Source organism: Thamnophis elegans, chromosome 1 (genome assembly GCF_009769535.1).
Source record: "Thamnophis elegans isolate rThaEle1 chromosome 1, rThaEle1.pri, whole genome shotgun sequence".
Classification (NCBI taxonomy): Eukaryota; Metazoa; Chordata; class Lepidosauria; order Squamata; family Colubridae; genus Thamnophis; species Thamnophis elegans.
In genome coordinates this window covers 53,182,559-53,210,344 of record NC_045541.1, presented here as the reverse complement: position 1 = coordinate 53,210,344, position 27,786 = coordinate 53,182,559, and the positions used below count along the sequence as shown (strand labels likewise).

At 43.0% G+C, this 27,786-nt stretch overlaps 1 protein-coding gene across 1 annotated transcript in view; it reads right to left on the bottom strand.

The window, feature by feature from the left end:
- ADCY5 (adenylate cyclase 5) overlaps positions 1-27,786 on the bottom strand; it is a 290,915-nt gene that overhangs the window by 50,383 nt on the left and 212,746 nt on the right. Inside the window, 6 exon segments of the mRNA XM_032226514.1 lie at positions 13,554-13,587; positions 13,590-13,661; positions 13,664-13,679; positions 13,821-13,843; positions 13,846-13,931; positions 25,990-26,110. Coding sequence (XP_032082405.1) covers positions 13,554-13,587; positions 13,590-13,661; positions 13,664-13,679; positions 13,821-13,843; positions 13,846-13,931; positions 25,990-26,110 — 352 coding nt within the window.

The window sequence follows — 27,786 nt, the reverse complement described above, 5'->3', positions numbered from 1 at the left end:
GTTTAACAGTCCTTTTCAAAGGACAAAACAGATCTCATAGCGCAGATTCTTTCTCAAATCAAATATACAACTTTGTGACCATAAACTGTATCCATAGGTTCTCTCCAGGTCCTGCCACCTTTTTGAAAAATGCAATTTATTGATAGAAGAGACCATTGCAGACTACTGTAATGTTCCAATTCTTAAGGCACAAATGGAAAACTTGTAGCCCCCAGGAAGCTTATGACTCACATTTTTTAAGACACAGGCATGTACACATATTTTTAAGATTTTTTTTAAAGGCACCCTTGGGGGGGGGGCCTTAACTTCAAAAAGATTCTGTGATCATGCAATAAACATTTCTTACATAAGACTTTTATGCAATATATTGTCTAATACAGATCTTCATACAAATTCAATAAAGGTGAGTTCTCTTGGTGACCATGACTATTTCAAACACAATGGGGATATTAGAGGATAACACCAGCTTCCTCAGATCCTAATAATCCATCAGTTATCTCTGCAAATGCATTACTAAGATGCACAAGTTCTTGCAATGATAGAATTAAAGGAAGTGATGGCATCTACAGTATATTTATCCTTCTAAGTTCACAAAGAAGGTGAAAAGTCAAACATATGAATAAATTTGCACTAGATCCCTCAAACACAGCTTAGTCTTTCCCTTTCACAACTGCACAATTTAAAAGATAAACACATACACTGGTGATTTGTGATTTGTGATTTTATTGACATTTGTAGGCCGCCCTTTTCCCTGAGGGGACTCAGGGCGGCTCACATAAAATCAGGGAGGGGGAAATGCAAACAATAACATAGACACATGTAATAAAAACAATAAGCAACATGCATTCATCATTCGGGAGGGGCAACTATCTCTGTCCCCAGGCCTGACGGGCTAGCCAGTTCTTCAAGGCTGTGCGGAAGGCCTGGACGGTGGTGAGGGTACGAATCTCCACGGGGAGTTCGTTCCAAAGGGTCGGGGCTACTACTGAGTAGGCCCTCCTCCTTGTGGTTGCCAGCCGACACTGGCTGGCCGATGGAATACGGAGGAGGCCCAATCTGTGTGATCTAATTGGTCGCAGGGAGGTAATTGGCAGAAGGCGGTCTCTCAAGTATCCAGATCCACTACCATGCAGGGCTTTATGGGTGACTAATAGCACCTTGAAGCGCATCCGGAAATCGACAGGTAGCCAGCGCAGCTCGCGGAGGATAGGTGTTATGTGGGTGAACCGCGGTGCACCCACAATCGCTCACGCGGCCGCGTTCTGTACCAGCTGAAGACGCCGGATGCTCTTCAAGGGCAGCCCCATGTAGAGCACATTGCAGTATTCCAGCCTAGAGGTCACAAGGGCCCGAGTGACTGTTGTGAGTGCCTCCCGATTCAGGTAGGGTCGCAACTGGCGCACCAGGCGAACCTGGGCGAGTGCCCCCCTAGCCACAGCCGTTAGGTGGTGGTCAAACGATAGCTGTGGATCTAGGAGGACTCCCAAGTTGCGAACCCTCTCTGAGGGGTATAGAATTTGACCCCCCAGCCTGAGAGATGGAATATTGGTGGAATCTTTGGGAGGGAAACACAGCAGCCACTCGGTCTTTTCTGGGTTGAGCACAAGCTTGTTAACCTGCATCCAGTCCATAACAGCCTCCAGGCCTCGGTTCATCACGTCTGCCGCTTCATTGAGTTGGCACGGGGCGGACAGATACAGTTGAGTATCGTCCGCATATTGATGGTATCTGATCCCGTGCCTGCGGATGATCTCTCCCAGCGGTTTCATGTAGATGTTGAATAGTAGGGGGGATAAGACCGAGCCCTGAGGCACCCCATATGTTAGGGGCCTAGGGGACGATCTCTGCCCCCCCACTAACACCGACTGCGACCTGTCCGAGAGGTAGGAGGAGAACCACCGCAACACGGTGCCTCCCACTCCCACCTCCCGCAGTCGTCGCAGAAGGATACCATGGTCGATGGTATCGAAAGCCGCTGAGAGGTCAAGGAGAACCAGGATGGAGGAAAATCCTCCATCTCTGGCTCTCCAAAGATCATCGGTCAATGCGACCAAAGCGGTTTCTGTGCTGTAACCGGGCCTGAAGCCTGACTGGAAGGGGTCAAGATAGTTTGCTTCCTCCAAGGACCGCTGGAGCTGAAAGGCCACCACCTTCTCAACAACCTTCCCGAGGAAGGGAAGGTTGGAGACTGGACGATAGTTATTAAGGACAGCTGGATCCAAAGATGGCTTCTTTAGGAGGGGTCTCACCACCGCCGCTTTCAGTGCGGCGGGGAAGTTCCCCTCCCGGAGAGAGGCGGTCACGACCGCCTGGATCCAGCCTCGTGTCACCTCACTGCTGCTGGTAACCAGCCATGAGGGACACGGGTCCAGTACGCAAGTGGAGGCACTCACAGCCCTCATGGCCTTGTCCACATCCCCGGGGGTAACATCCTGAAACTCAACCCAGAGATGTTCCGTCTGATCCTCTTGTGCCTCGGCTGGAACTGCAGGGATGGAGTCCAAGTCCGACCGAAACCGAGCAATTTTGTCCGCTAAGAATTGGGCATAATCCTCAGCTCTGCCCTGCAAGGGTTCCCCCGCTTCCCTTTTATTTAATAGGGAGCGGGTTATCTTAAACAGGGCGGCTGGGCAGGACTCAGCGGACGCAACCAAGGTGGCTATATGGGATCTTTTCGCTGCCCTAAGTGCTCTGGTGTATTCCTTGGTGCAGGTGGTTACCATTGCTCGGTTGGATTCGGACTTATTGGACCTCCATCGGTGCTCTAGGCATCTCCTCCGGCGCTTCATCTCCCGGAGTTCCTCGGTGAACCAAGGGGGTCTCCGGGATCCGCCGCCTCGGAGGGGCCGTAGTGGCGCAATCCGGTCGAGGGCCTCTGATGCTGCCGAATGCCAAGCAGCAACCAAAGTCTCTACCGGATTGTGGGCGAAAGTATCAGGAATGACCCCAAGCTCCATCTGGAACCTTAATGGTTCCATGAGTCGCCTGGGGCGGAACCACCTGGTCGGTTCCTCCTCCCTACAGTGGGGGTTTGGTCTCTGGAAGTCGAGCCTCAGTAGGCAGTGGTCTGACCACGACAGGGGTATGATGTCGTTACCCCTCAGACCAAGATCACAAATCCACTGCTCCGAGAGAAATACGAGGTCGAGCATGTGACCCGCCGAATGGGTTGGGCCCCGGATTACTTGGGTCAAGCCCATGGCTGTCATGGATGCCATGAACTCCTGCGCCCCATCAGAGTTTTCACCGAGCGAAGGCAGATTGAAGTCCCCCAGGACCATCAACCTAGGGAACTCAATTGCCAGCTCGGCTACCGACTCGAGGAGCGAGGGAGGGCTGCTGCAACGCTGTTGGGAGGCAGGTACGTTAACAGCAAACCCACTTGACCCTTGAGGTCCAACTTTATCAGCAGAGACTCACACCTGACAAGCTCCGGAGCAGGGACCCTACGAGGAACTAACGACTCCCGGATAACAACGGCCACACCCCCACCCCTTCCCTGGGCTCTCGGCTGGTGCAGCACCTGAAATCCTTCTGGGCACAGTTCTACAAGGGGGACTCCTCCCTCTGGGCCCAGCCAGGTTTCAGTAATACATGCCAGGTCTGCCCTCTCGTCTAAAATTAAGTCCCGGACGAGAGGAGCTTTATGTACCACAGACCTGGCATTTAGCGACAGCACCTGAGTCCAGGGTCCTGGTTACTTGCGCCATCTGGTCTCGGAGTGGGACTCACAGGGCCGGAAGGAGGGATCTCTGTGATGTAGCGAACCCTCCTTCCCCGGTAATGGCCTGCCCTGAAGTCCCCGCCGTATCTGCCCCTCCCTGTTACGACCGTAATACCCCGACCCTCTCCCGTGTCTCTGGTTCCCTCAACCACCCCCATGGCCCCCGCTTCTCCCGGCAGGTCCTCCGAATCAGACATACTCATTCACTCACCCAAGCAGTCCCCACAGAAAGTTAAAACACATAAAAATACAATGATAATGAATAATAAAAGTGGGATCATTCACTCAAGCACATACAATGCCATGCACTCATCATACCAGATAAAAATTGCGCGGTTAAACGGTTGTGCGAATTGGTGAAGGCAGGATCTTAGAATTGGCCTTCTCGTTAACAAAGTCTAGTGGGAGTCCAATAGAAAGCTGTATATGGTCCAGGAAAGTATATGGCCAAAAAGAAGTACTAATAATGGCCACTGGAGGGAGTCCAAGTTCTTGGCACACTGCCTCTCTGATGTAATAGTGCTTGATGATGGTAAAGGTTTTTTGATGGACCAGGTAAATACCCGTAATGGCCACTAGAGGGAGTTCAATTTCCCAGCTAACACAGCACTCCTGGGGCAGTGATGATTGCAATGGTGACAGCTGATGGTAATGGCTGCCACAGGGAGTCCGTAGATTAGTTCTTCCAGCTTTACTCCTAAACCAAGCCGGTAGATGGTCAAACCGTTTAAGGTCCTGCAGAAACAGCGGCGAGATCGTAGTAAAACGCCGCTTCAAGATGCAGGGGGGGATAGGAGCGAAGTTATAGCGGAGACAGGAAACCAATTCCTCTGCCTCCCGGTCCCAGTCCCAGTCCAGTCCAAACATCTCTCCTGGACCTTCCACCCCCTCTTCGGGGCATAAGCCAGCCCCACGATGTTGTTCAGTCAGTGAGGGGGTTCGGCACCCCTCCAAACGGCAGGGCCAAGCCTCCGCCTCTCGCACAAAGCCGTCGCCGCCGCTTCCCAGCTGTTTAAAAGGCCGATGCAGAAAGCCACGCCAAGGGGGATATCGTCGTTCCGGAGCTGTTCCTGGAGCCGCTCAAAGGCGGCCCCTCCCCAAACAACCACCTCCCTGGAAGGGCTGAAGGCTGGCGCCCAAAAGGAACCCCTCCGTTACCATATTAGGGGTCCTGGGCGCCGCGGTTAGTGTCGTCTTGTTCTCAAGCATTCGGAGCAGCGGAGTTCGGCAGCCATTCTATTCTCACGCATGCGCAAAAAAAGATTTATCACTGCTAGCTTAATTGTTAGCTTCATGCATTGGACAGAGGATCATTACTCATTACTGCCTTATTAACAGAACAGTGGCACTTATATAATTTTGCAGATCATTTCTTAGTGGCCTAGTCATGTCAGCCAATCACTGCTATACACGGGCCTCTCCTGTGTGCTTGCAATCCCCAGGATATGGATGTAAAAAAGGAAATCTATGGATGAACTCTATGGAGAAAAGGAAGTCTAATTTGAAAAGGAGATCTATGGAATCTATGGGTGCTACTTGCTTATCTGCATGAGCATAGACTATTGTTATTTTTATTATTATTAATTTATCCCAGACCTTTTGCATGAATGGAAACAAAAGTACTAGAAATAAGTAGAAAAATCAGGGAAAGTAATTTTGGCCCTCTTGCTGGAAACATGTGCAACTAAGTAAAATAATGGCCCTTAAGAAGGGATTCTTGGGAAACAATTTACAGTGATTATAGCAAATTAATCCCATTTAACTTCTTGTATGTTATTTTAAAATGTGCTTTGTAGATGTAGCTAATGAGCAGATTTTTTAAAGTGACAAATCTTCCAGAAATATCAAATGTGTTGCCAGGTTATTTAGTTGCACTCTAAGCACTACAGGAAATCTGGAAGGCTCCTGGGTCATAGAGAAAATTATAGAGTGATATAAAAATTATATGGAGAAAGTTATACCTTTGGAACTATTTCAAACTTTTTCTGAAATTAAAGATCTGCCAGGTGCTGTATACATCACTATAATTTTGAAAGACGACAAACATCCTCTGTACATTTAGAATCTCTGTTAGATGTTTGATACTGAGATTTGCAGAGTTATATTGGAAAGATTACAGAAGGTAATCCCTTAACAAGTCATCCTAAACAGTCAGTCTCATGACAAAGCATTGTGCCTCAGTCAATACAAGACTTGAGGCTTCTGTAATAGCTTTGCATGCTAATAAATATGAACCAACTGGGCTTGCCTCGCTCTATGCAGAAGAGTTTTGATTTGATTCAAATGTAATTTTTGGTTCAAATTTAGATTTGGATTACAATGTATTATTGTAATTCATCTGTTTATGCAATTACTGATAGGTACATCTGGCTAGTAACTAAAATATATCAAATATGTCCTCTAATTTTAATTTGATGCTGGAACTCTTGGCATGTCTAATAAAACAAACTGGTGAAATCCAGAGAGTCTTAAATTTAAATCTAAAGTATTATATATGCAAATGATTTTTTAAATGATGATTAAGAAAAATTTATTTTCAATCTGAAAGTAGTATTCTCAGCAAATAGTAACTTGTAATAAATGAAACATTATCCCAGTTAGCAAGACATTTCTGAGCAAATAGTTGTTGCTTATTGTCCAGAATCTATTATATACCTGGAGATTATTGTCTCCTGGAAAATATCCTGTTTAAGGCATACAAATATTTCAATAGTGTTACTCAGATGAATGAGGATATTAAAAGATAGATGAATATCTAATGGTTTATGGGGAAGTATTAATATTGTAAAATTAATTTTGCACCAAAATTGATATATTAATACAGAAATGCCTACTTTCCATTTAAATATTTTAAATATATTAATAAATTAATGACCATTTCTTTATGGAAGTTCAAGTACAGTTCCCTTATGATTAGGGTTTTAATTTTCTAGTTTCAAATAATGCCAAGAAGCATACTTGTTAACCACAATCAAGTCCTGGAATAAAAATGATATTAACTATTTATAACTGTGGGCTCAGCTTCAGAGTTAATATTGAGCACCCATATGTTCCTGGAAAGTTCTTGGCACTAATCATAGTGAGAATTTGGTTACTTTTCAGTAGTCTTTTAACTGGACAAAAAAAATTAAATTTGATCTTTTTTTCTCATGAGACTATAATACTCTGAAGCAATTCTTAATTAAAATAGCTGGGGATTTTTTTCCTTCAAAAAAAAAACCTCAACCAAATTTGAATCATCTTTTAGTAACAGTATCTTTAAAATATGAGGTTTTACAAAAAGAATACAATTTACCCAATACAATAGAATGATAATATACATGGATGAAATGCTTAAGCAGCATCATTACAGGCTCTCACAAAGCTACATTCTAGCATCTCTTCCTAAATTCTGTTCCTTTTGAGGTGTATGTTAAGGTGACAAGATTTTCAGATTGGTAAAGAGGGACACCATTGACCGGGGGGAGGGGGAAGGGGGCTTGATTAAAAATTTTATATTTTGTCAAAAGGTCACCCCAGGACACTGAAACCAGCATAAATACAAATCTGTTGCCAAACAAATTTGATCACGTGACCATGAGGATGCTGCAACGGTCACTAAGTGTGAAAAATGGTCGCAACGGTCGCTAAGTGTGAAAAATGGTCATCAGTCACTTTTTTCAATGCCATTGTAACTTTGGTCACTAAATGTTTTCCCCCTCCTCAAGACACCTCACTTCTTCCTTCATTCCTCTTGCTTATCTACCTTCACCTTATCCGTCTTCTGCTCTTTCCCTCTCTTCCTTCCTTTCTCCTTCCATCCTCTCTTCTTTCCTCACTCACTCCCTTCCTCCTTTTCTCTTCCTTCCTCCTTCCATTCTTTCAGCTTCATTTCTTTTGCCTATCTACCTTCTCTGTCTTTCTGCTCTTTCCATTTCTCTCTTCCTCTTTGCTTCTGTTCCTTCCTCCTTCCCTCCTTTCCTATTTCTTCCTTCTTCCTTCCTTCTGCCTATCTACCTTCACCTTCTCTGTCTTTCTGCTCTTTCCCTCTCTTCCCTCTCTACCCCTTTTCTTCCTACCTCCTTCCCTCTTTTCTCCCTCCCCTTCTTTTTCTTCCTTTCTTCTTCCATCTTCCTCCTTCTCCTTCCATTCTTTCTCCTTCCACCCATCTTTTCTCCTTCCATCTTCTCCCCCCTCCCTTCTTCTTTTCCTTCCCCTCCCTCCTTCCTTCCTCTCCTTCCCTTTCTCGCACACAGGAAGGGAAGGGGGGGCTTTCTAGTCGCTTTCACAGCATAATTTCTTTATCTAACTTTTAAAAAACAGTGTGCAAATCAAACATGAGATTTTCGTAACCTGCGAAGCACCAAGTTATTATCTTCTGTTGTTGTTACAAATTCACAGCTACTCCATTCTTTCCGATAGGGAACTGCATTTCCCAAGATGCCTCAGGTCCTCAAAGCGCTGAACGCGGTTTTGCAATTGACTCCAGCGAGGCCCGGTAGCCGCCGGCTGGGGTGGCTGTCAGTTTGTACTGCTTCCAGCAATCGAGACGGATGAGGGAAGCGGCGGTGGCGGACGTTGGCAGCAACTGTAACGACCGCTCGGGCAAGGTGCGGAGGAAGAACGGAAGGTCCCTCCCACCCGTGACGACGGCTCCAGCCATGGACGAGCAGGCTGGCCCCGGCATCTTCTTCAACAACCACAACAACATGCTGCTCTTGCCGCCACCTCCGGGCGGGAAGCAACCACGCCTCACGGACTCGCTTCCCACCGCAACACAGGCGCTGCACAGGCATGGTTGCTTCCCACCCGAGGTGGCAGCAAGAGCAGCGCGTTGTTCTTGGGGCCAGCCTGCTCGTCCATGGCTGGAGCCGTCGTCGTGGGCGGGAGGGACCTTCCGTTCTTCCTCCGCACCTCACCCGAGCGGTCGTTACAGTCGCTGCCGACGTCCGCCACCGCTGCTTCCCTCATCCGTCTTGATCCCTGGAAGCAGTAACAAACTGGGCGCGTCCGCTCCGCCATCAGCGCCCTGACAGCCACCCCGGGCTCTGGAAGAGGCGGAGGTAAAGAAGGCGGCGGCGGCAGCGGGGGGACCCGCAGCTTGCTTCCCACCACAGCACAGGCACCGCCAGCGGGCTTGCTTTGCTGAACACGGAGGCGACTGACACTAGTTTGAGCGGCCGTGGCCGGCACAAACTACCGTCAGTCACTCCGTGCTCATCAAAACAAGTCTGCTAAAAGGGCCACAGTTCCCCATTCCTGTTCTAAAAAAGCATCAAGGAGCGAGACCACATGGAGGTACTGCTCAGCACACGCTCAGCCCCGCTAGCTAGTCCCAGTGAGTAACATTAGGCAAAGGGGCAGAATAGCCCGACTTTAACTTGCTTCTTTGACAACTCTTCTGTCCCAAAGAACAGGGGAAAAGAGTCTGGAATTTAGCCCGGCCACCATCCTTCTGCATTACAAGAAAGTGATAATAACGCACTGAGCATTAATCTCGTGGAGCCTCCAGAGAACACCGGGGCTACAGAAGGAGGCAAAAGACGCTCCGAAGCAAGTCGCCTTTCTCCTCTCGGCACTCACCATTGCTGCGCTCAATATTAATCGATAAGCCAGGCTGAAGGCACTTGTAAATGTTGGAATCCATACTAAACTAATGCTTCCGGCTCTTCTAAAGAAGGGGGGGCTTGTGCAGAAAGGAATCTCTCTTTTCATCCCTGCACGCACCCCACTGGTGCCCGCATCAGAGCTCGGGCGTGATTCAGGCGAAGGAAAGGACTTTTCTTTCGCCGGCATCAGAGCTCGGGCGAGCAAAAGCAAGTATTTTAATCAGTGGGCTGCGCGCAGAGACGAATATATCCTCTCCTCCCTGCAAGCATCCCACTGATTAAAGTGCTTTCTTTGGCCCGCCCGATCTCTGCTGCGGGCGAAAGAGAGCTGGGAGGACAGGAGATTCCTCCCTGCACACATCCCACTGAAGTGCTTTAGTCAGTGGGGTGCGTGCTGGGAGGAATCTCTCTTCTCCCTGCACGCACCCCATTGGTGCCCGCATCAGAGCTCGGGCGTGATTCAGGCGAAGGAAAGGACTTTTCTTTCGCCGGCATCAGAGCTCGGCGACCCTTTTCTTCCTACCTCCTTCCCTCTTTTCTCCCTCCCTTCTTCTTTTTCTTCCTTTCTTCTTCCATCTTCCTCCTTCTCCTTCCATTCTTTCTCCTTCCTTCCATCTTTTCTCCTTCCATCTTCTCCCCCCCTCCCTTCTTTTCCTTCCCCCCTCCCTCCTTCCTTCCTCTCCTTCCCACTCCTTGCAACTGCAATCGGAACCACAGACAGGGAAGAAGAAGAGGAGGAGGCGGTGGCCGAGCCGAATCCTTTTGAGAGGGGACGGGCATGACCTGGGAGACACAGGGAAACTCCGCAAAGGGGGAGAAGGAGAGGAGGGCCGTCTCCTCCCCCCAGCGCCTCCCAATTTCCACCGGTACCGTTACTCACCAGTTAAGCTGCAGAAAAGCAAAAGACGAAATGAAATGGAGACTCGCGCGGTAAGCTAAGCGGACTCCAGCCAATCAGTGAGCTGGCTGGGATGGAAAACTGGTGCTTAAAGTTTTCCATCCCAGCCAGCTCACTGATTGGCTGGAGTCCAGGCCAATCAGTGAGCGGCAGGCTGGGCTGGCTTAGATTTTTAGTGTAAATAGAACGGAACGAGCGAGCGAGCTAGCAGCTGATGGGCGGGGGAGCGAGGGAGCTGCGAGCACCAAAATAAAGCGGGTTTTTTTAAGAACGGCCCGGGACGCGGGAAAAATTATGAAAAGGAGTGCCTGTCCTGCCAAATGCGGGACGTCTGGTCACCCTAGTGTATGTGATGTCATGGGATATATAGAAAAGGGACAGGGTTTGGGTCACAATGCTGCCTCCGTCATCCAGAGCCCAATTATGTCCCCTGTGGATTGTTGCTTGTTTTTGAAAATATTGTCTGGCCTTAAGACAATATCTTGGTCTGCCACACAATCCTGTTCTGGCCCAAGTTTAACAGAATAAGGAAACAGACCTCCCTATCCCACCCCCCTTTATTTGGTTAAAGTGAATTCTTGGCATTCACATCCAGAAAAGTCCCGGCAATAAGGCTTTCAAGGCTTAATTGCAAAAAGAGACCTTATCAGTCCTTGGATAGTTGCCAGGCCAAGCTCAAGTCACAACAGTGTAAAATGAAAAATCTGGCAACGAGTCTCTGTGAGGCACGAACTCGGATAAGCAATAATAAGAGAATTAATTGTCTCCTGCAAACACCATTCTACTTTTTGCTTCTATTTATTCCCTATGAGAGGGGCCATTCAGCATCCACTTTACTTCCAAGTCGAACCCAGTTCCTTAGTTGCTCCCTTCTCCTGACAGCTCTGCACATATGTGCATCTGGAACAGACTCCAGCTGTTCTTCTGCCCCACTTATATCTAACTCCGAAGGCAGCTGATAAATGTTGGACGACCCTGGCCCCATCTTTGCCTTTGAGGTGGAAAACCCATCAGAGCCTTCCCCAGACTCCAGGACTGGCCCAACCTCCTCACTGTCTGAGTCTGCTGCCAGTTCTGCGGGCCACAACAAATCCAAATGTCTAAATGGAGTTTAGTGAGGTTGTTAGTAAAGTATGCGGCATTTGCAAAGACTTGCACTATGTTTACAACTAGAGTTGGAAATAGGTGTGGAGGAGTACTCCATTCTCTGTTTACAAATTGTCCCTTGTCAGCTTTCAAAACCTGGTTCCTGCTTTGTGTGGGATGAAAATTATTTAACAATCTTTACCTCATTTCTAAATCTGGAGTGAGAGACTTTCTGTTCTCACTACCTCCTCCGTCTTCCTGATGAAGAGAGAATGCTTCTCAGACAAATGAAAGTAATAAAGATTAAAAAGCTCAACTGTGAGGCATTATAATTACTGGACTGTTCAGGAAGCTCTTTTGATAAATTAACATAGCTTTTTTGCCTTGCAAAATTTCAGCAATTAATTGATAAAAGTGTAAGAATTTAGAAAGCTATTAAATTCTTTAACTTTGAACAGAAATCTACAGAACAGAATCTACAGAACAGAAATCTTGAAATAATAGGTGCAACCTAGAAAAGCAGGGTGCCTCTCCATTCTATTAAAATTAACTGAAAGAAACAATAAATCAAACACTCATGTTACAATAATTTTAAGGCACCTTTGGTATCCAACAGCTTAATAAGGTCAAAAGAACTGTAGTTTCTTCCCTGAGATTGCAACTTCCACACACACACAAACACACGCACACACCACACACACACAAACGCACACACAAACATACACACACACACATGACTTGTGATTTTGATTTGATTTTTTGATTTTATTAATATTTGTATGCCGCCCTTTTCCCCGAGGGGACTCAGGGCGGCTCACACAAAATCAGGGGAAGGGGAAAACAAACATTGACAAAGAAACATACAATAAAATAGTCAGCAACATACATTCATCATTCGGGAGGGGCAGCTATCCTTGTCCCCAGGCCTGACGGGCTAGCCAGTTCTTAAGGGCTGTGCGGAAGGCCTGGACGGTGGAGAGGGTACGAATCTCCACGGGAGCTCGTTCCAAAGGGTCGGGGCTACTACTGAGAAGGCCCTCCTCCTTGTAGTTGCCAGCCGACTTGTGAGCTTCAGCATGCCCCTGGAATCAATCTAGACTTGAGGGAATTAACTGGGGTAGGCATGGCCTAGTATTGCAGAGGTTTACATGGAAGCCAGCCTATCTGCAGCTTCTCTAACTCTGTGTTCACATAGAATGCCAGAAAATGTTGAATTAGCATGCCTTGTGCTAAGTGAAACAAGTGTTAGCTAAGAAAAACCCCTGACAGCTCTAGTTGGTACAATTTTAGCTACGTATCAGAGTATAGGTATCCCTCAACTTACAACCATTAGTTTAGTGACTGAAGTTACAATGACACTGGGAAAAAGTGACATCATTGATTTTCACACGTACAACTGAAGCATTCTCATGGTCACATGATCAAAATCAGGCACTTGGCAACTGGCACAGATTTAGGACAATGATACTGCCCTGGGGTCATGTGATTACCATTTGTACCCTTCCCAGCTGGCTTCTGACAAGCAAAGTCAATGAGGAAACCAGATTTGTTTAATGGCCATGTTTCATTTACAAACTGCAGTGATTGGCTTAACAACTGTGGCATAAAAGGCTGTAAATGCAGCTGACTTTTGGGCTGAATTGTGGTCATAGGTTGAGGAGTACAGGTAGAGGGGAAATGTGGATATTGATGTGGAACAATTTTAGTGTCATCCAGATTTCAGATTGGGCCTCTAAATAATATCTACTTTGTCATCAATGTAACATTTTGAAGAAATTAATATGAGGCAAGTTCATAATTATTACTAATATTAGGACTGTTTTTTATATATCTGCCTTTCCTCTAAGGAACCAATAAGCAGGTCGCTCCTTATTTTTATTTTGTTATAATACCTTTGGAGGTAGGCCAGACTGAGCTCCAAGTTATCCACTAGCTCCATGTTTAAATAAGGTTTCTACAGTATCAAGCCATCACTTTAATTGCTACATCACACCACTACACAACATTATGGAAAAACGGTGCAGCACACATTTGCATTGTTACTGAATCAGCATTCCAACTGAAGGTGTTATTAAACATCAGTCTATATCTAATTTCTCCAATCTGGTGCCTTATCATGTGGCACAACTATAACACCAAGAATTCCTAGCAGACATTGGCGCTGCTGACTGGGAATTTCAGAACTATAGTTTTAAAGCATTTGGAATACCCATTTGATATATAAGATCATTACTCACCTTGGGGTGTGTATACTTACGAAATGGCTTCTATCATATCCATTCCCATTTCACACAGCAGTGTGCATGATCTGCTCTGGCTTCAGGTAATCCAGATACACAGTAATAGCAATCACCTAAGATTTTATACGTAAACAGTGATTCTCCTGCAAAACAGGGAAGGGAAAAGCACTTTTATTTCACGATCCAGGATGTTGACAGGCTGCCTTTGAAGGCAATGGATAATTGCAATAGACTAAAGTAGGACACTACTATAAGTGAGGAAGCAAAGTATGAACCCTACTTACAGCAGCAAGCTTATCAAATCTGCAAAGAGTTCGTTCAGCGTCATGACCAGCTCCTGAGCAGTACACTGGGAAGCGAGACTGGTAAAACCCTCAATATCTGCGAAAAGGATGCTGTGGGGAAGAGAGCAGGAAAAAGAAGAGGAGAGGCAGACATAGTTCAATTAAAGATACTCTTCAAACTCATTTAATAGATTCTCCTTTATCTCTAAAAGTTCAGAAAGTTCAAGGAGGGGTGTTTGTAATGAACATGAGCAACCTGGTCAAGGCAATGCTTTATATCTGCCTGCAAATTCTGTATGTGAAAATGTTTCATGATAGGCAACAATTAGCAGACACTTGATTGATAGATACCGGAAGGCAGTTTGTCTGCTCTTTGCTGTATAATTTCCAGCCTAAAACAGAGCATGGGTGCTCAGGTTTTTCTAGATAGCCTTTCTTAGCTTTGGAATGCATTTGAGTGCATTCTCCAAAACAGTTTATTAGGCAAGAACACAAAATTAAATTGCTATTTTTTAAATGATATATATATATATTACACACATACACTCATAATTGCTTTTGCCTTCTGTCACATTAATGGTTACAATTAGTTAGCAATTCTGGAGGTTTCTCAATATTGCATTTTAATCTCTGACAATAGAGATACTTAGGATGTGTCAGAGGTAGGTTGCTCCTGGTTCGGCCCGGATTGGGCGAACCGGTAGTAGCGGTGGTGGGAGGCTCCGCCCACCTGGCCTGACACTTCTGCACATGCACAGAAGCATCGCAACAGCGCCCAAACCGGTAATAAAAAAATTGGCAACCCACCACTGGTATGTATAGTATACAGCTTCAAGGCAAAATGTTGCATATTCTAAGAAATTACAATTCTCATACTTTAAGAATTATATCTAAATTCTTCAACTTATATGAAATATACCTTAATATATAATATAATGTTATATCCATATAACATTCATGGATAACTAAAATAAAGTAAAGGAGTTCCTGAGGATTTTATTTCACTAGTTGTTGCTGACTCTATTCTTGCTACCTAGGCCAGCACTGAACCACTAGACCAAATTGGTTCTAGCAATCATCTTTGTTATCATCACTACCATAATCTAACCATAAATTTTATATCAGGATTAGGAGAAAAAAGTAATGAGGTATTAAAAAAACCCTCAAACAAACAAAAACCAACAAATTTGGAAATATTTCAAAAGCCGTGATAGGGACTTCCCCCAAATAGGTAACTATCACATCATCTTTTCATTCTCTCCTATCCCAACTCAACTTCAACCTTTTTTTTCTGAATAAGAATATAATTTTGGTCTGTTTTATTAACAATTATTTTAATTGTTTATTAACGATTATGTTGCAGTTTATGTGATCCAAAAACATTCTCCTGAAATAAGAATGATATTTGAAGCTAATACTTTTATTATATACATCAGTTTCACACTTTATATTTGTCTATATTTTAAAAATCTTTCCAAAAATCTTCATAATGCCCAGAAGGTATAGTTACCAAGTCCGATACTTGCAGACACATAGAGAATTCCACCACTATATAAACATATTGGGGGGGGGGGCGTGTAACAATTCATTTTTTACACATTAACAAAATACAAAATTACTGCACATAGAATACAAGTATAAATAGATGACACTACCATCCAGCAGAAAGTTAAGGTAGATGGCTACTACAGCAACATAATATATTTGATATTTAATTTAATAACATTAACTCAAATATTACGTACAGCTACAATAATCTAAATAATATTGAGGGTCAGAACATAAAACTCACCCCTTTTCCATTTGTGACTCACCTAACTGCCCACCACTGGATGCTTCAATACCCTTTCACTTAACACTTGAGTCTGCAGTGTGAAGTAACACTTAAACTTCAATTCAAGGTTAATGGATAAAATAATTCCACTCATTCTTTTCAAAATAATGATTATTTCTAGTGAAGTAGTTCTCAGAAGACTATGGGTAGAGTTTATCCACAGAGCAACAGCAATGTAGTTTCTCCTGTCCTTGACATGGGAGGAAAATATACTGATATGAAAAACATTGTCCCAAAGCTTATTTTTATTGCATTGCAACAATAGGCTGATCAACGCAATCAGAGGGTACCATCAGAACAGAGATTGGTAAACTCCTTTCTCTTCTCATATAACATCACATATTGACAGGAAAATCAACCATTTACACTAGTCTTAATATATAAGATTTTTAGATTGAGCAACCATTTTATTTGTAGACATTTCTTCTTAATGATTCACAACATCCTTATCATAGGCAGAAGTCAGGTCACTTGGGGACTTAACCAGTTGCCCTTTAGAAGAACTCGGTGGAACTAACTTTGAGAGAGTCAAAGAGATTAAAAATAAAGATTTCTGCAGACCACAATCATTCAGCAGTAGAATTCTACCAATCTTATACATGGGGACTAGACATATTCTCAAAGTGATTAACTATCAGTTATACTAGTGTGTGGCTGTCAGTTATTTAATTATTTATTTGTATCCTGCCTTTATTATATTTACAAATAGCTCAAGGTGCCAAATATATCCAATGCACCTTTTTCCTTCTATTTTCCACACAATAGCAAGCCTCTGAGGCGAATTGAGCTGAGAGCGAGTGATTGCCCCAACATCACCCAGCTGACTTTCATGGCTAAGGTTGGTTTTGAACTTACAGTCTTCTGCTTTTTGGCCTGGTGCTTTAACCACTAGACTCATGATGGCAAACCTAGCTCATTTGTGCCCAAAGTGGCACGCAAAGCCATGTTGCCCAGCACACACGGCCTTGCCTGTTTGTCTTTTGGGTTTTCTGGCATGTACACACGACGATTAGCTGTCCTTTGCGCATGCGGCAGTGCCAAAAACCGCTGTGCGCATGTGAGCTAGAACCCGGAAATTTGGTTTTTTCTGGAACATGAACCCGACGAGCACGAGGCTGTTGGGGCCAAAAAGATTCGCCATCCCTTTACTAGACAAAACTGATTATACTGGTATGTTCAGAATTGTTGGGGGAAATGAGAAGATATGCCTCGCTTGTGGGCTTCCCAGGTATTTGATTGGCTTTAGTCTGATTTAACCAAGTTTGACATTCTCACAAGGGTAATGGTTGTTGTCATTTCTCAATTCCTATGTGGCTGATCTTGTTTTTTGCCAGAACAACACGCTGGAAAAAAAAAAACTGACTTCCTATTCTGTCAGTTCTGAGAAATAAGATATTAGCTCTTAAATAAGTTCATCATCTAAAAGTCTGATTCTATCAAATCCTATTGAAACCAGATTTTGCCAAACATCACCTGTCCCATTCAAATAAAACGTAACCGAAATACTGTGCAAAGGAGCAAAGGAACATCACTTCAAGGAAAGAAAGAGTGCCACAGAGCAAATAATTCAGACTAAATAACTGGCCTAGTTTCCCCAATAATACCCTGAACAAAAATAGAAACCAATTGACATACTAAAGCTAAGAGCTTTATTTAAAGTGCCGGGGAACACTGCCGATTCAGCCTTAGTTAAAAGCAGCGGAGTATTGTGGAAGCACCTTACAACTTTCTTATTCCTAGTCCTGACAGGAATAGCGTCAGCAGTTTCTGCTCTCCTTTTTTTAAACCCCTGCAGCAGAAACTAAAAAAAGACTTTTAAACAAAGCAGGGGCTTCCAGATTGGGTGGCTTGAATCCTTGGAAGAGCTGTGGATATAAAATCAATCAAACAAACAAAAACAAGAATAGGACCTTAGGTGCTCAATGTTAAAGGAACTGGGGGGAAGGGGGGGCGGGGAGAAGACAAAAATAGGCAACAACTTCCCACACCTTTATTTTCCATTTTTTTTCTCAACAAGTGGTAAACAGAATTCAGTTTTGATTTTGCACTAGGGTTTCATACTAGGGACTGTATTACACAGTGGTGGGATTCAAATTTTTTTACTACCGGTTCTGTGGGCATGGCTTGGTGGGTGTGGCTTGGTGGGCATGGCAGGGAAGGATACTGTAAAATCTCCATTCCCTCCCGATCAGCTGGGATTCGGGAGGCAGAGAATAGATGGGGCAGGTGGTATTTACTGGTTCTCTGAACTACTCAAAATTTCCACTACCAGTTCTCCAGAACTGGTCAGAACCTTCTGAATACCACCTCTGCTATTACACAAGTACTCTATATTTCAGATCATTTGTATCAGGAAGAAGGAGAATGATGAATGCAGAGGCTAAAAAGTTCAGCCACAGATCCAAGATGCTGCTCATAATTAAGATTCAAGGGAAAATATATGTTCTTTATCCAGGCCTCACTTCTATTTCCAGACCAAGCCTGAAAGGTCACCTCCAGGCCAGCCACTTACTCTGGAATCTCCAAGGACAGAAGGTTGTCTTAAATGTTGCAACTGATATTGTCAAACGGTTCTTGCCAGCCAGAGTGATTTCAACAAGAAAAATGCCAAAATGCCATGACAAATGTCATCTTAACAAAGGACTCCAAGGACAGGAGGAACTCCACCTTATCTAAGGTCACCTAGGAGGATCCTAGCAGAAACTTTTCTCTTATCTGGCTCAAAGAAGCAGTTGTTATTGAGTTCAACTTCCCTTTCAAGTAATGGTGGACCAAGTCAGGGGTGGATTCCAGCTTCTCCTACTGCCAGTTCGCTCAGGGATGTGCTTTGGGGGAGCCCGCGCGCTATGCATGCATGCACAGTAGATAAAAAACAACAATAAGATGACACTGACATAGGTGCTACCAATAGAACCAGTTCGGGGGCGTGGTCGGCTGAGTTACTACCTATTCAGTCGAACCGGTCCAAATCAGTAGGAACCCACTCTGGACCAAGTACAGCCTATACTCTTCAAAACAATTGCAAAAAGTGCTCCTGCTTTACTATTTTAAGGATGCCCCTAAACCTGCCAACTCCAAAGCCACTCTTTTCTTGATGGTTAATATGTTAATCAGACTGTAAGGGTGTGCATTATGAACTTGTTCTCCTCCATAGCCATTCTTGTAAGATGGTGCAGGGTACCACATGAGGCGACTCAAAGAGGGCAAAATATAATTTAATTTAGTTGTAGAATTATAATGATGCCTGATATTCATAATAGGTTTTCTGAGTGTCTGAAGAGCTGATTCACACATTAAATTATCATATAAGAAAGACATGAAAAGTTTACAAGGGTAAGAAATACATATTCTGTTCTCTATGGTTGCAGAAGATATAAGATCAGAATATAAGGTTTATCTTGAGACCTTCTGAATTTGAGCCTAAGGGAATTTTATGGAATAACACAGATATTCTTTCCACTCAAAATGTCATACTGATTTAGGATTTAATTTTGTTGGTTCCTTTATGCAAGTATCTGCTTAGAAACAAATTATTTCAAAATATAAGCTTTTGAAATAAATCTGCTCACATTTGATTTGATTCATTTCTTCGAGAAGAACATTTGACATTTAAAAGTCTTCAAAATTTACCAAATTCTGCTGTCCTTTTTCAACTGAAATTATTCTGGAGCCAGGAGGAGCCCCTTCTGAATCTTAATAACTCAATCTGACAAATTCTCCCCACCACTACCACCACACACCCAACAATTCTTTGCTACCATTCATAGTTAATTTACAGGTAGAAGTGAAAGAAGAGCTTTCTTATGGCCATATCAGTGAAAGCCATAGCACCTTTATTTCTGCAGCAGTGATCACTTAAAAAATAAAGCAACTCTGATTGGCATAATACCAATCCTCTTGTTAACTGATTATTTCTTTTGTTCATAGCTTGTCATTTCTAATTCTTCAGTTCAGTCATCCCAATATTTTTTTGTCTTGCTACTTACCCCCACCAGCCTTTTAAAATTATTATTATTATTAAATATATAAGAACCATGGCAATCATTGGTATGCTTCCAATGTCATATTACTGGGTCAGAAGATCTATGCCACACAGCAAGAGACAACATATTGATTCACCATCTGGGAAAACTTATGTTGGCATAATAGAAACAGACATGAGTCCCCTTCGGGGAAAAGGGCGGCATATAAATGCAATAATCCAATCTCTCATTTTCCAGTATTACCACCTTTTATCTACTTATTTTATGTTTATTATTAATAGTTACACTTATTATTGTGACATTCATAAACTTCACAGAACATTATGGATGAGGGATATTGTGTGAAGGACAGTGGTTTTTTTTTTTCCTTCTGTTCAATTGTGTCTGATTCTCAGAAACTGCCTGGACTCGTCCCTGCTTTGCAATTTTTCTTGGCAAGGTTTTTCAGAAGTCGTTTGTCACTGCCACCTTTCTAGTGCTGAGAGGAAAGTGACTGGTCTAAGGTCCCCCACCTGGCTTTGCGCCCAAGGCAGGGCTAGAACTCAAAATCTCCCAGTTTCTAGCCTGATACTTTAACCACTACACCAGAGGTTCTGAGGGACAGCAAGTGCAAATTAAATTCACAGAGCCTTCTTTAAACGCTATTAGATTGCAGTAAGACCATCTAGCTCTGATGATATCATCACTTTGCACTTGGTGATGCTATCTTTATTTTGACCCAACATTTATTACTTTCTGGAACATACAATTGTCCCTTGCTTACTTGAAGGATTTAGACATCTTATTTATTCCCTTGCTTGCTTGAAAATCTTATAACCATTCCTTTCTGTTTTTTTCTTTTCCCCCTTTTTTCTTTTCTTCTCTTCTCTCCTCCCATCTCCTGTCTATCTGTCCGTCCATCCATCCATCCATCCATCCATCCATCCATCCATCCATGCCACCCATCTCACTACAAGGTGGAAAGTTTATTAGAAGTAAAATCATGGAAAAGACAAAATGCTCAAATATCCAATGCCTCAACAATACATACAAAGAAGAAATTCCAACATTCTTCTCTAAAGAGGCATGTTTGTGGAAGATAAAGTTCAGTTTGGATATTGATATTGGGACTAGGTCTGTCTTATCAAAACACATGCCTCTATTACTTGGATAGGTTCACTCTGGCATGTCCACAGGATGTTGGAATGGCTATTGGTGATTCTTAGATCTTTTAAGTGAGGTGATAAGATCCAGCCAAGAGGATTGTGGGGCTACATTATAGGAATACAGTCTTCTTTGGGTAAAAGGTCCAAAACTTAATGAATCTTCTTAAATCTATATTTATAGGTTTGGATTGGATCAAGACTTAGTCATATTTAGAATACAGGTAGTCTTCAGTTAATAAATGCTCTATTTAGCTGCTAGTTGAACTTACAACAACACTTTAAAAAGTACTTGAACTTACAATAATCACAGCATTCCATGGTCATATAATCAAGATTTGGACTCTTGGCAACTGATGCACATTTACGACAACTGCGGAGTCCCAAGGTCATGTGATTGCCATTTGCAACCTGCACAATTGGTTTCTGATAATCAAAGTCGATGAAGAAGCTGGCAGTAAGTTGCAAACTGCAGTCACATGAAGTTAATGATCATAAGTGATTTGGTTAACAATTGTAGTGGAATTTATGCCATAAGTTGGGTGTGGTTAAGTGAGTTTTTATTTAACAACTGTGTTGCTTAGTGATGGAGTGCTAACTGCAGTTGTTAAGTGAGGGCTACCTGTGTATTCATTGAAATGATTGAAACTTAAGTCTGTCAAGAATAATATGCAACTCATTAATTTAAATAGATTACTCTGTTTGGATATATTTCCAATTCTAGGGGAGAATCGATACTTGTAGATGAATAGAAGACAATTAGGATAACAATTCATCCATTCTTGTAATTTTTTCATTTTATTTTTTGAAATATATGATTGCGATTTTCTCTCATGCACTTTTGAATGCACACAGATCACCAACAGATTATACCTGTGATGGCAAACCTATGGTACGTGCGCCAGAGGTGGCACACAGAGCCCTCTCTATGGGCATGTGTGCCGTTGCCAGCTGGTCTTCCAGTTTCTGGTGCTCCAGCATGCACAAAGACCAGGTGGCCAGTGCGCATGCATGCGCCAGAAACCAAAAGACCAGCTGGCCACTGCACACATGCACACCGGCCAGCTGGTCTTCCAGTTTTGGGACACCAGTGTGTGCAGGCGTGTTCCAGTTTCGGTACTTGTTGCCGAAAAGGTTTGCCATCATTAGACTTATACTATGCTCAGTTCTTAGGAAATCACAATGGGCCAATGCCCTTTTCTTCACAAGGCTGGTTGAAGGGCAGTCAGTTGGTATTTTTTCAAGAGAAACTTCATTTTGTTTCCCTGCGAAGATATGTCACGCTTCTTCACAAATGATCTTTCTGTTCATAAATGCTTTCTATAAAGTTATGTAAACTCGGGAAGAAAAACTTTGGCACCAGCAATACTCTAAAAATATTTCCCTTAATAGTAGATGATTCCTCATCTTCTTTTAATATACTGTACTTCTAAAGCTACTTTCAAATCTATTATAAAGATTGCTGTTAGGTGCAGGTACCCTTTTAAGCAATTTTCTCTCAAAACTGTTCACTGTTTTCCTCCATCCCTCTAATGGGGAAATAAGGAGCAGAACCAGTGATTTCAGCAAAAACTACCAGATAAGCTATGCTCCCTACAATGTAAGGTCATAATTACATCTCCAACAACACATTGCTGCTGTAGAATGGCCATCATTATAAAAATGTTAAGGTTCCTTTAACTTCCTTTTTGAATCTGTCTGGAATTTTAAGTTTAGTGCTGGAATCCTCCTTCAGGCACCTTAATCAGCAGAGTTAAGATAACTGACACCCAAAAAGGGATGTTTCATTGAATAGTGAACAACATGAGGTTGTGATGTACACTTATGTCCCCTCACCTATGGTTGGATTCAGCCCAGAATTCCTACACTGGTTTTGCTCTTGTTCTACTTCTTCATAGGAAGCCCTGTTAAATAGAATCAGTGGGCAGAGACACTTACACTGTGTTCTATCAAGTTTCCTCCAAAAATGCCTTTCCATACAGACATTTTAATTACTTCATTTGGTAACTCAGAGAAGAGGTGGTGGAATTATGTCTGAGGAAAGCAAAACTGGAGCAGCACTATGGATGTCCAGAGCAGAGAGTCCAATCTTTATGTCACATTTGTTTTGGAATGTTATGTGCCAGGACAATTCATCATACAGACATGGGTTTCACAGCATTGCCATGAAAACTAAATGCACATATTTAACTTGTCATTCTCTTCCCAAAGTTCAGAATTTGAAACAAATTACAATGATTTCACAGAAAAAAGAACTGACATATATTTGGGCAGATATGTATCTGGCTTCTGGACATTTGCTCAAGATGGTACCTTTTTTCAAACTAATGAAAAGTTACTACTCTAATAATTCAAAGTTTTCCTCTAAATAAAAAACTAAAACCTTTTCTTCTGCAAAAAAGTAAAGTGAGCATCGAATAATTTATTAGGGTGTTTGAATCTAAGCTAGGTGAGCTACTTCGACCTAAGCTTACTTAAAGTACTGAATGATGTATTAAAAATCACATAACCTCCATTATTTGCATAGGGTGACCATATATCAACAGTTTTGTTTGTACTGGATAAACTTAATTTGTGAAGAATCATTTATACCTCGCTGCAATGAAACCTACTGAAATTGGAAGTTCTTAAAAGCCCATATTTATTCTTTGGGTTACATAAAAGCCTCTAAGAGGAGGAGGATGAAATTCAGATTTTCCACTTATATCCTTGACTGCCTCTTAGTCACCAAAAGCAATTGGTCACATGCAGATCTGCATATGTAGACTAAGATAAGCACACTGTGCGCAAGAATAGTGTGTTTGTGTGTGTGTATGTGTGTGTGGTGTGTATAAAGTATATACACATACTTTATATGTATATAAAGTGTATATACTTTATATACGTGTATGTGCGCGCGCGTGTGTATAAAGTATATATACATACTTTATATGTGTGTGTGTGTGTGTGTGTATACCCCACCACCACCACCACCACCACACATCCTTTATTTGAGTTGTAAATTTTATCTTTGGATGGTTGCAAGTCAAGCATTTTGTAAGAGCTATTGTTTTATTGTTAGCACAATTATCTAAATATAATAAATGATTTCATCAATGTGTATTGAAGCCTTTGATCTGGCTTATATTGTCTTTCTCAGCTATTTTTGTTTCTAATGGCCTATGAACAACCATGCACTCATCTCCCTGCTTTTCAGCCAGTTCCCCCTTTTAAAAACAGTTGTTTGCTTCTCTGGCACCCATAAATATGATTTAAAGACAGTGATGGTGCTGTCTAAAGGTTCTGATGTTGGTGGTCTAATTTAGAATCCAGCATAAAAGTCCCAAACAGTTGCCAATCTGGCATTAACCACATCAATTAGGGCAGCTATTTCTAATTCAAAAGCGTAAACAGTAACACATTGATGAGCCACGCTGTGCTATTTTGACTTCAGCTGATTTCTTTTCAGACGTTTGATGAGACTAAACAGTAAATTCAAGCATTTCTATTTGTGTGCTGGTACAGAACTTCTTCATCTGCCTCTTTGGAATCTGGCCAGTTAAAACCAAACATTCTAGTTTTAGCGTTTTACAAATTAAGATACTCAGATGGATAAAGGATACAATCACTGCTTGCTAAGGAAGAAAAATATCTCCTGCTTACCACCCAAGTCAAGGAGATTCAAAGCAGTGGTGGATTGCAGGCGGTATGCCCCGGTACAGTGTACCGGTGCCTGGCCGGAGCACCGGGTACCGTTCTGGTACGGTGCTCTGGAGAGCTACCCACCCGCCCAAGCTCTTTACCTGTATTTGAGCTCTTCAACATTTCTGTATACGCGCATGGAGTGCATGGCGCCTGCACGACGCTCCACCGAGCAGCTGGAGCATCACAGAGGCATTGCAAGAGGTAAGAATGCATGTGCAGGTGTGTGCACATGCTGCACACATGTGCCCATGCGCTGCGCATGTTCACGTGGTGGACACTGGGTCCCGTTGCACTGTACTGGTTGCAACGGGATCTGGAACCCACAACTGATTCAAGCCTTAAAAGTAAAGCTAGCTATAGAGTCAGATTTTCCCTTTCCACTTCTTTCATAGAGAAATCCCTCAGCATTTCACTTCCTAAAATCTCAGATTTTGCTGGTCAATGTGTAAGATAAATAAATGTCTATAAGCCACCCAAATGTAGCTATATGAAATATGCACACCCTGCTCCTGTGTGTTTACATAAAATTGATAGCAACAAAAATTCTGTTTCCCCAGTGCCCCTGCCCTTCCTCCAATTTCTCCAATTTCGCCAAGAGCCAAGGTGGCGCAGTGGTTAAATGCAGCACTGCAGGCTACTGCTAGATCAGCAGGTCAGCGGTTCAAATCTCACCGGCTCAGGGTTGACTCAGCCTTCCATCCTTCCGAGGTGGGTAAATGAGGACCCAGATTGTTGGGGGCAATATGCTGACTCTCTGTAAACCGCTTAGAGAGGCCTGAAAGGCCTATGAAGCGGTATATAAGTCTACTGCTATTGCTCCAGTCCATGAATTAGGGAAAGAGAAACTAGTAAATACAATACCAATTCAGTTAACTCCAAGCTATCAAAGCCAGAGGTTTATGGGTCAGTTCAGTTTTAGTTTAATAAACTGTATTGTATGAATGCAGCCAACTGTGGTTTGGAAACCATAATTCATGGAGTAATATTATATTTGAAGAAAACTAACCAATATTGCTCTGGTCTTCCCATGCAATTTTTCCATGCAAGAGATATCTAGGTGTTCTGAATTGACAAGATGTATGAAACAAAAAGGAACTCTTGAAACAGTGTGCCTACTTCCTACTTTGGAATAAAGAAGTGTAGCCTGGGAATATGTAACCTAAAGTGCCACGGCCACAGATAGTCCTCCAAAGTCTTGGATGTGGCTATCCAAAATCCTTTTAAAATTCCTAACCAACTTGTAATGTTTAATGTGGGAGAAGATGGAAAATATCAAACAAATAGGAAACAACCACATTCAATATATTTCATGTGCTTATGTTTGATCCTTCCTTTATCTACTTTGACACTAGCATGCCATTCAAACACCACAAGCAGATACTCTTAATGTGTGAAGAGCTGTACACCTCTGGGATGGGAATACAAAAACTCAGCAGAGGACATGTATGTCTCCCCATTTCCTTCCTTTTTACAAAACTGCTATGCTGAATTATGGGTGCATCCCACTCCTTTCCCTCTGCACATACCTGACATTGTCATGTTTCTGGATATAAATTTTATGAAACATCATATCTTCTTTTTTGGCATTAATGTCAGCTTTCATCTCCATGGCAACATGGCGAGGCAGTACAGAAAGCAGGAGACGCTCTGTGGAATCAGACAGATAAACCAATTAAAACACTTGCTCTGGCTTCAATTTACAACACAAACATGTCTCTCTTTGAAGATCATGCTCGCAAATTAAACTGCTATTTTGTGATGGAAACACAGAACCATACGTATTTCCAATAAAGCCTGCTCTTATCAAGCCATCTATGATTCTGTTCCACTTAGTCAATAAGCAAATCAGAGATGGCATAGAGAAAGGGATTTCCTCCAATTACAGTTTGGATGGCCAGCTGTTCATAGTCCCCAACTCAGTTGTGGAATTCAACTTATATTTGCAAGATTTGTCTATATAGCCATAAGAAGATAAGTAAAAGTATTATAACAGAGAAAACAAGTCATTACTTAGGTCAGTGATGGCTAACCTTTTTGTTGTCACGTGTCAAAAGTGTGCGTGTGTGCACATGACAGTGCACACGCATGCCTGCACCCGAATTAAATGTGCCCAGCCCCCTGCACATGTGTGCACAATCCCGTACATGCATGCCCCCCTGTGCCTCATTTTGGACCTGGAAGGCCTTCTGCACCAACCTGGAAGCCAAAATAGGGCACGGGGGCATTGTGCGAGCCCCCAAAATTCAATACGAGCACCCCACACACCTAATCCCGCCCCTTGCGGGGTGCAAAGTTCAGCTGGCAAGCAGGAGATGTGCGCAGTGGAGCTGGGCTGGGGCGATGGCTGGTGTGCCCTCAGAGAGGGCTCTGTATGCCACCCTGTGACACACGTGTCATAGCTTCGCCATCAGGGACTTGGGTCCACGTCTTGAATCTTTTCTTTGTATGCTCTAACACAGAGGTCCCCAACGCCCGGTCCATGGACTGGCACTGGGCTGCAGCATGAAAGAAACCAGGCCGCGCAAGCAAGTGAAGCACCATCCATGGGATGCAGGCAGCACACAAAAGTACATCCCCTCCAGTCCATGAAAGACCTTTCTCGTGATGCCCAAAGACTGGGGGCCGCTGCTGTAATATATAGTCACCTTCAAAATTGTAGGCACTCTTCGTGAAATTTTATGTTCCAATAGGTGAACAGAAACTGTCACAACCTCCTCAAAGTTAAATGCAGCAAATGTCTACAAATCTGGATATTGATATATGTATATGCATTGTTTACGGAATTAAGTAAAAATAGCAAATATGGCAGGCTCAAAAGTTTCAGCACCCTTAGAGTCAGTATTTCATGAGGCTCGTTTGGCAGGCATAACAGCTTCCAAAATAACAGTGTTTTTTTTCGCCAGCTTGAAATTTTTATGTTCTTGATTTTGAAAGCTTTTTCCACTCTCCCTTGCAAGTTGTCCCCCAACTCTGCCTTGCAAGCTTAGTATCATTTCCTGGTGTTCTTGCATGCATCTTTTCAAGAATGCTCAATTCTGGGAATTGTGAAAGTCATTATCTTTCTTTTCTCTAAGGACTTCATATTTGATTGGAAAGTGCATTTTGGATTGTTGCTTATTGAAATATCCAATCTCTTTTCAATTCAGTTTCTTCACTGACTGTGGGGTCTTTACCTCTGGGACACAATGATAATTTGACTCCAAACCATCATTGAAACCATGTTTTCTTCCAATATTTCCTGTGCCAATGTCTGCCAAAACACTGCACAATATAACAGAGCCCCCCTCAAACAACCACCTTTTCATAACTGAAAGGTTTACTGT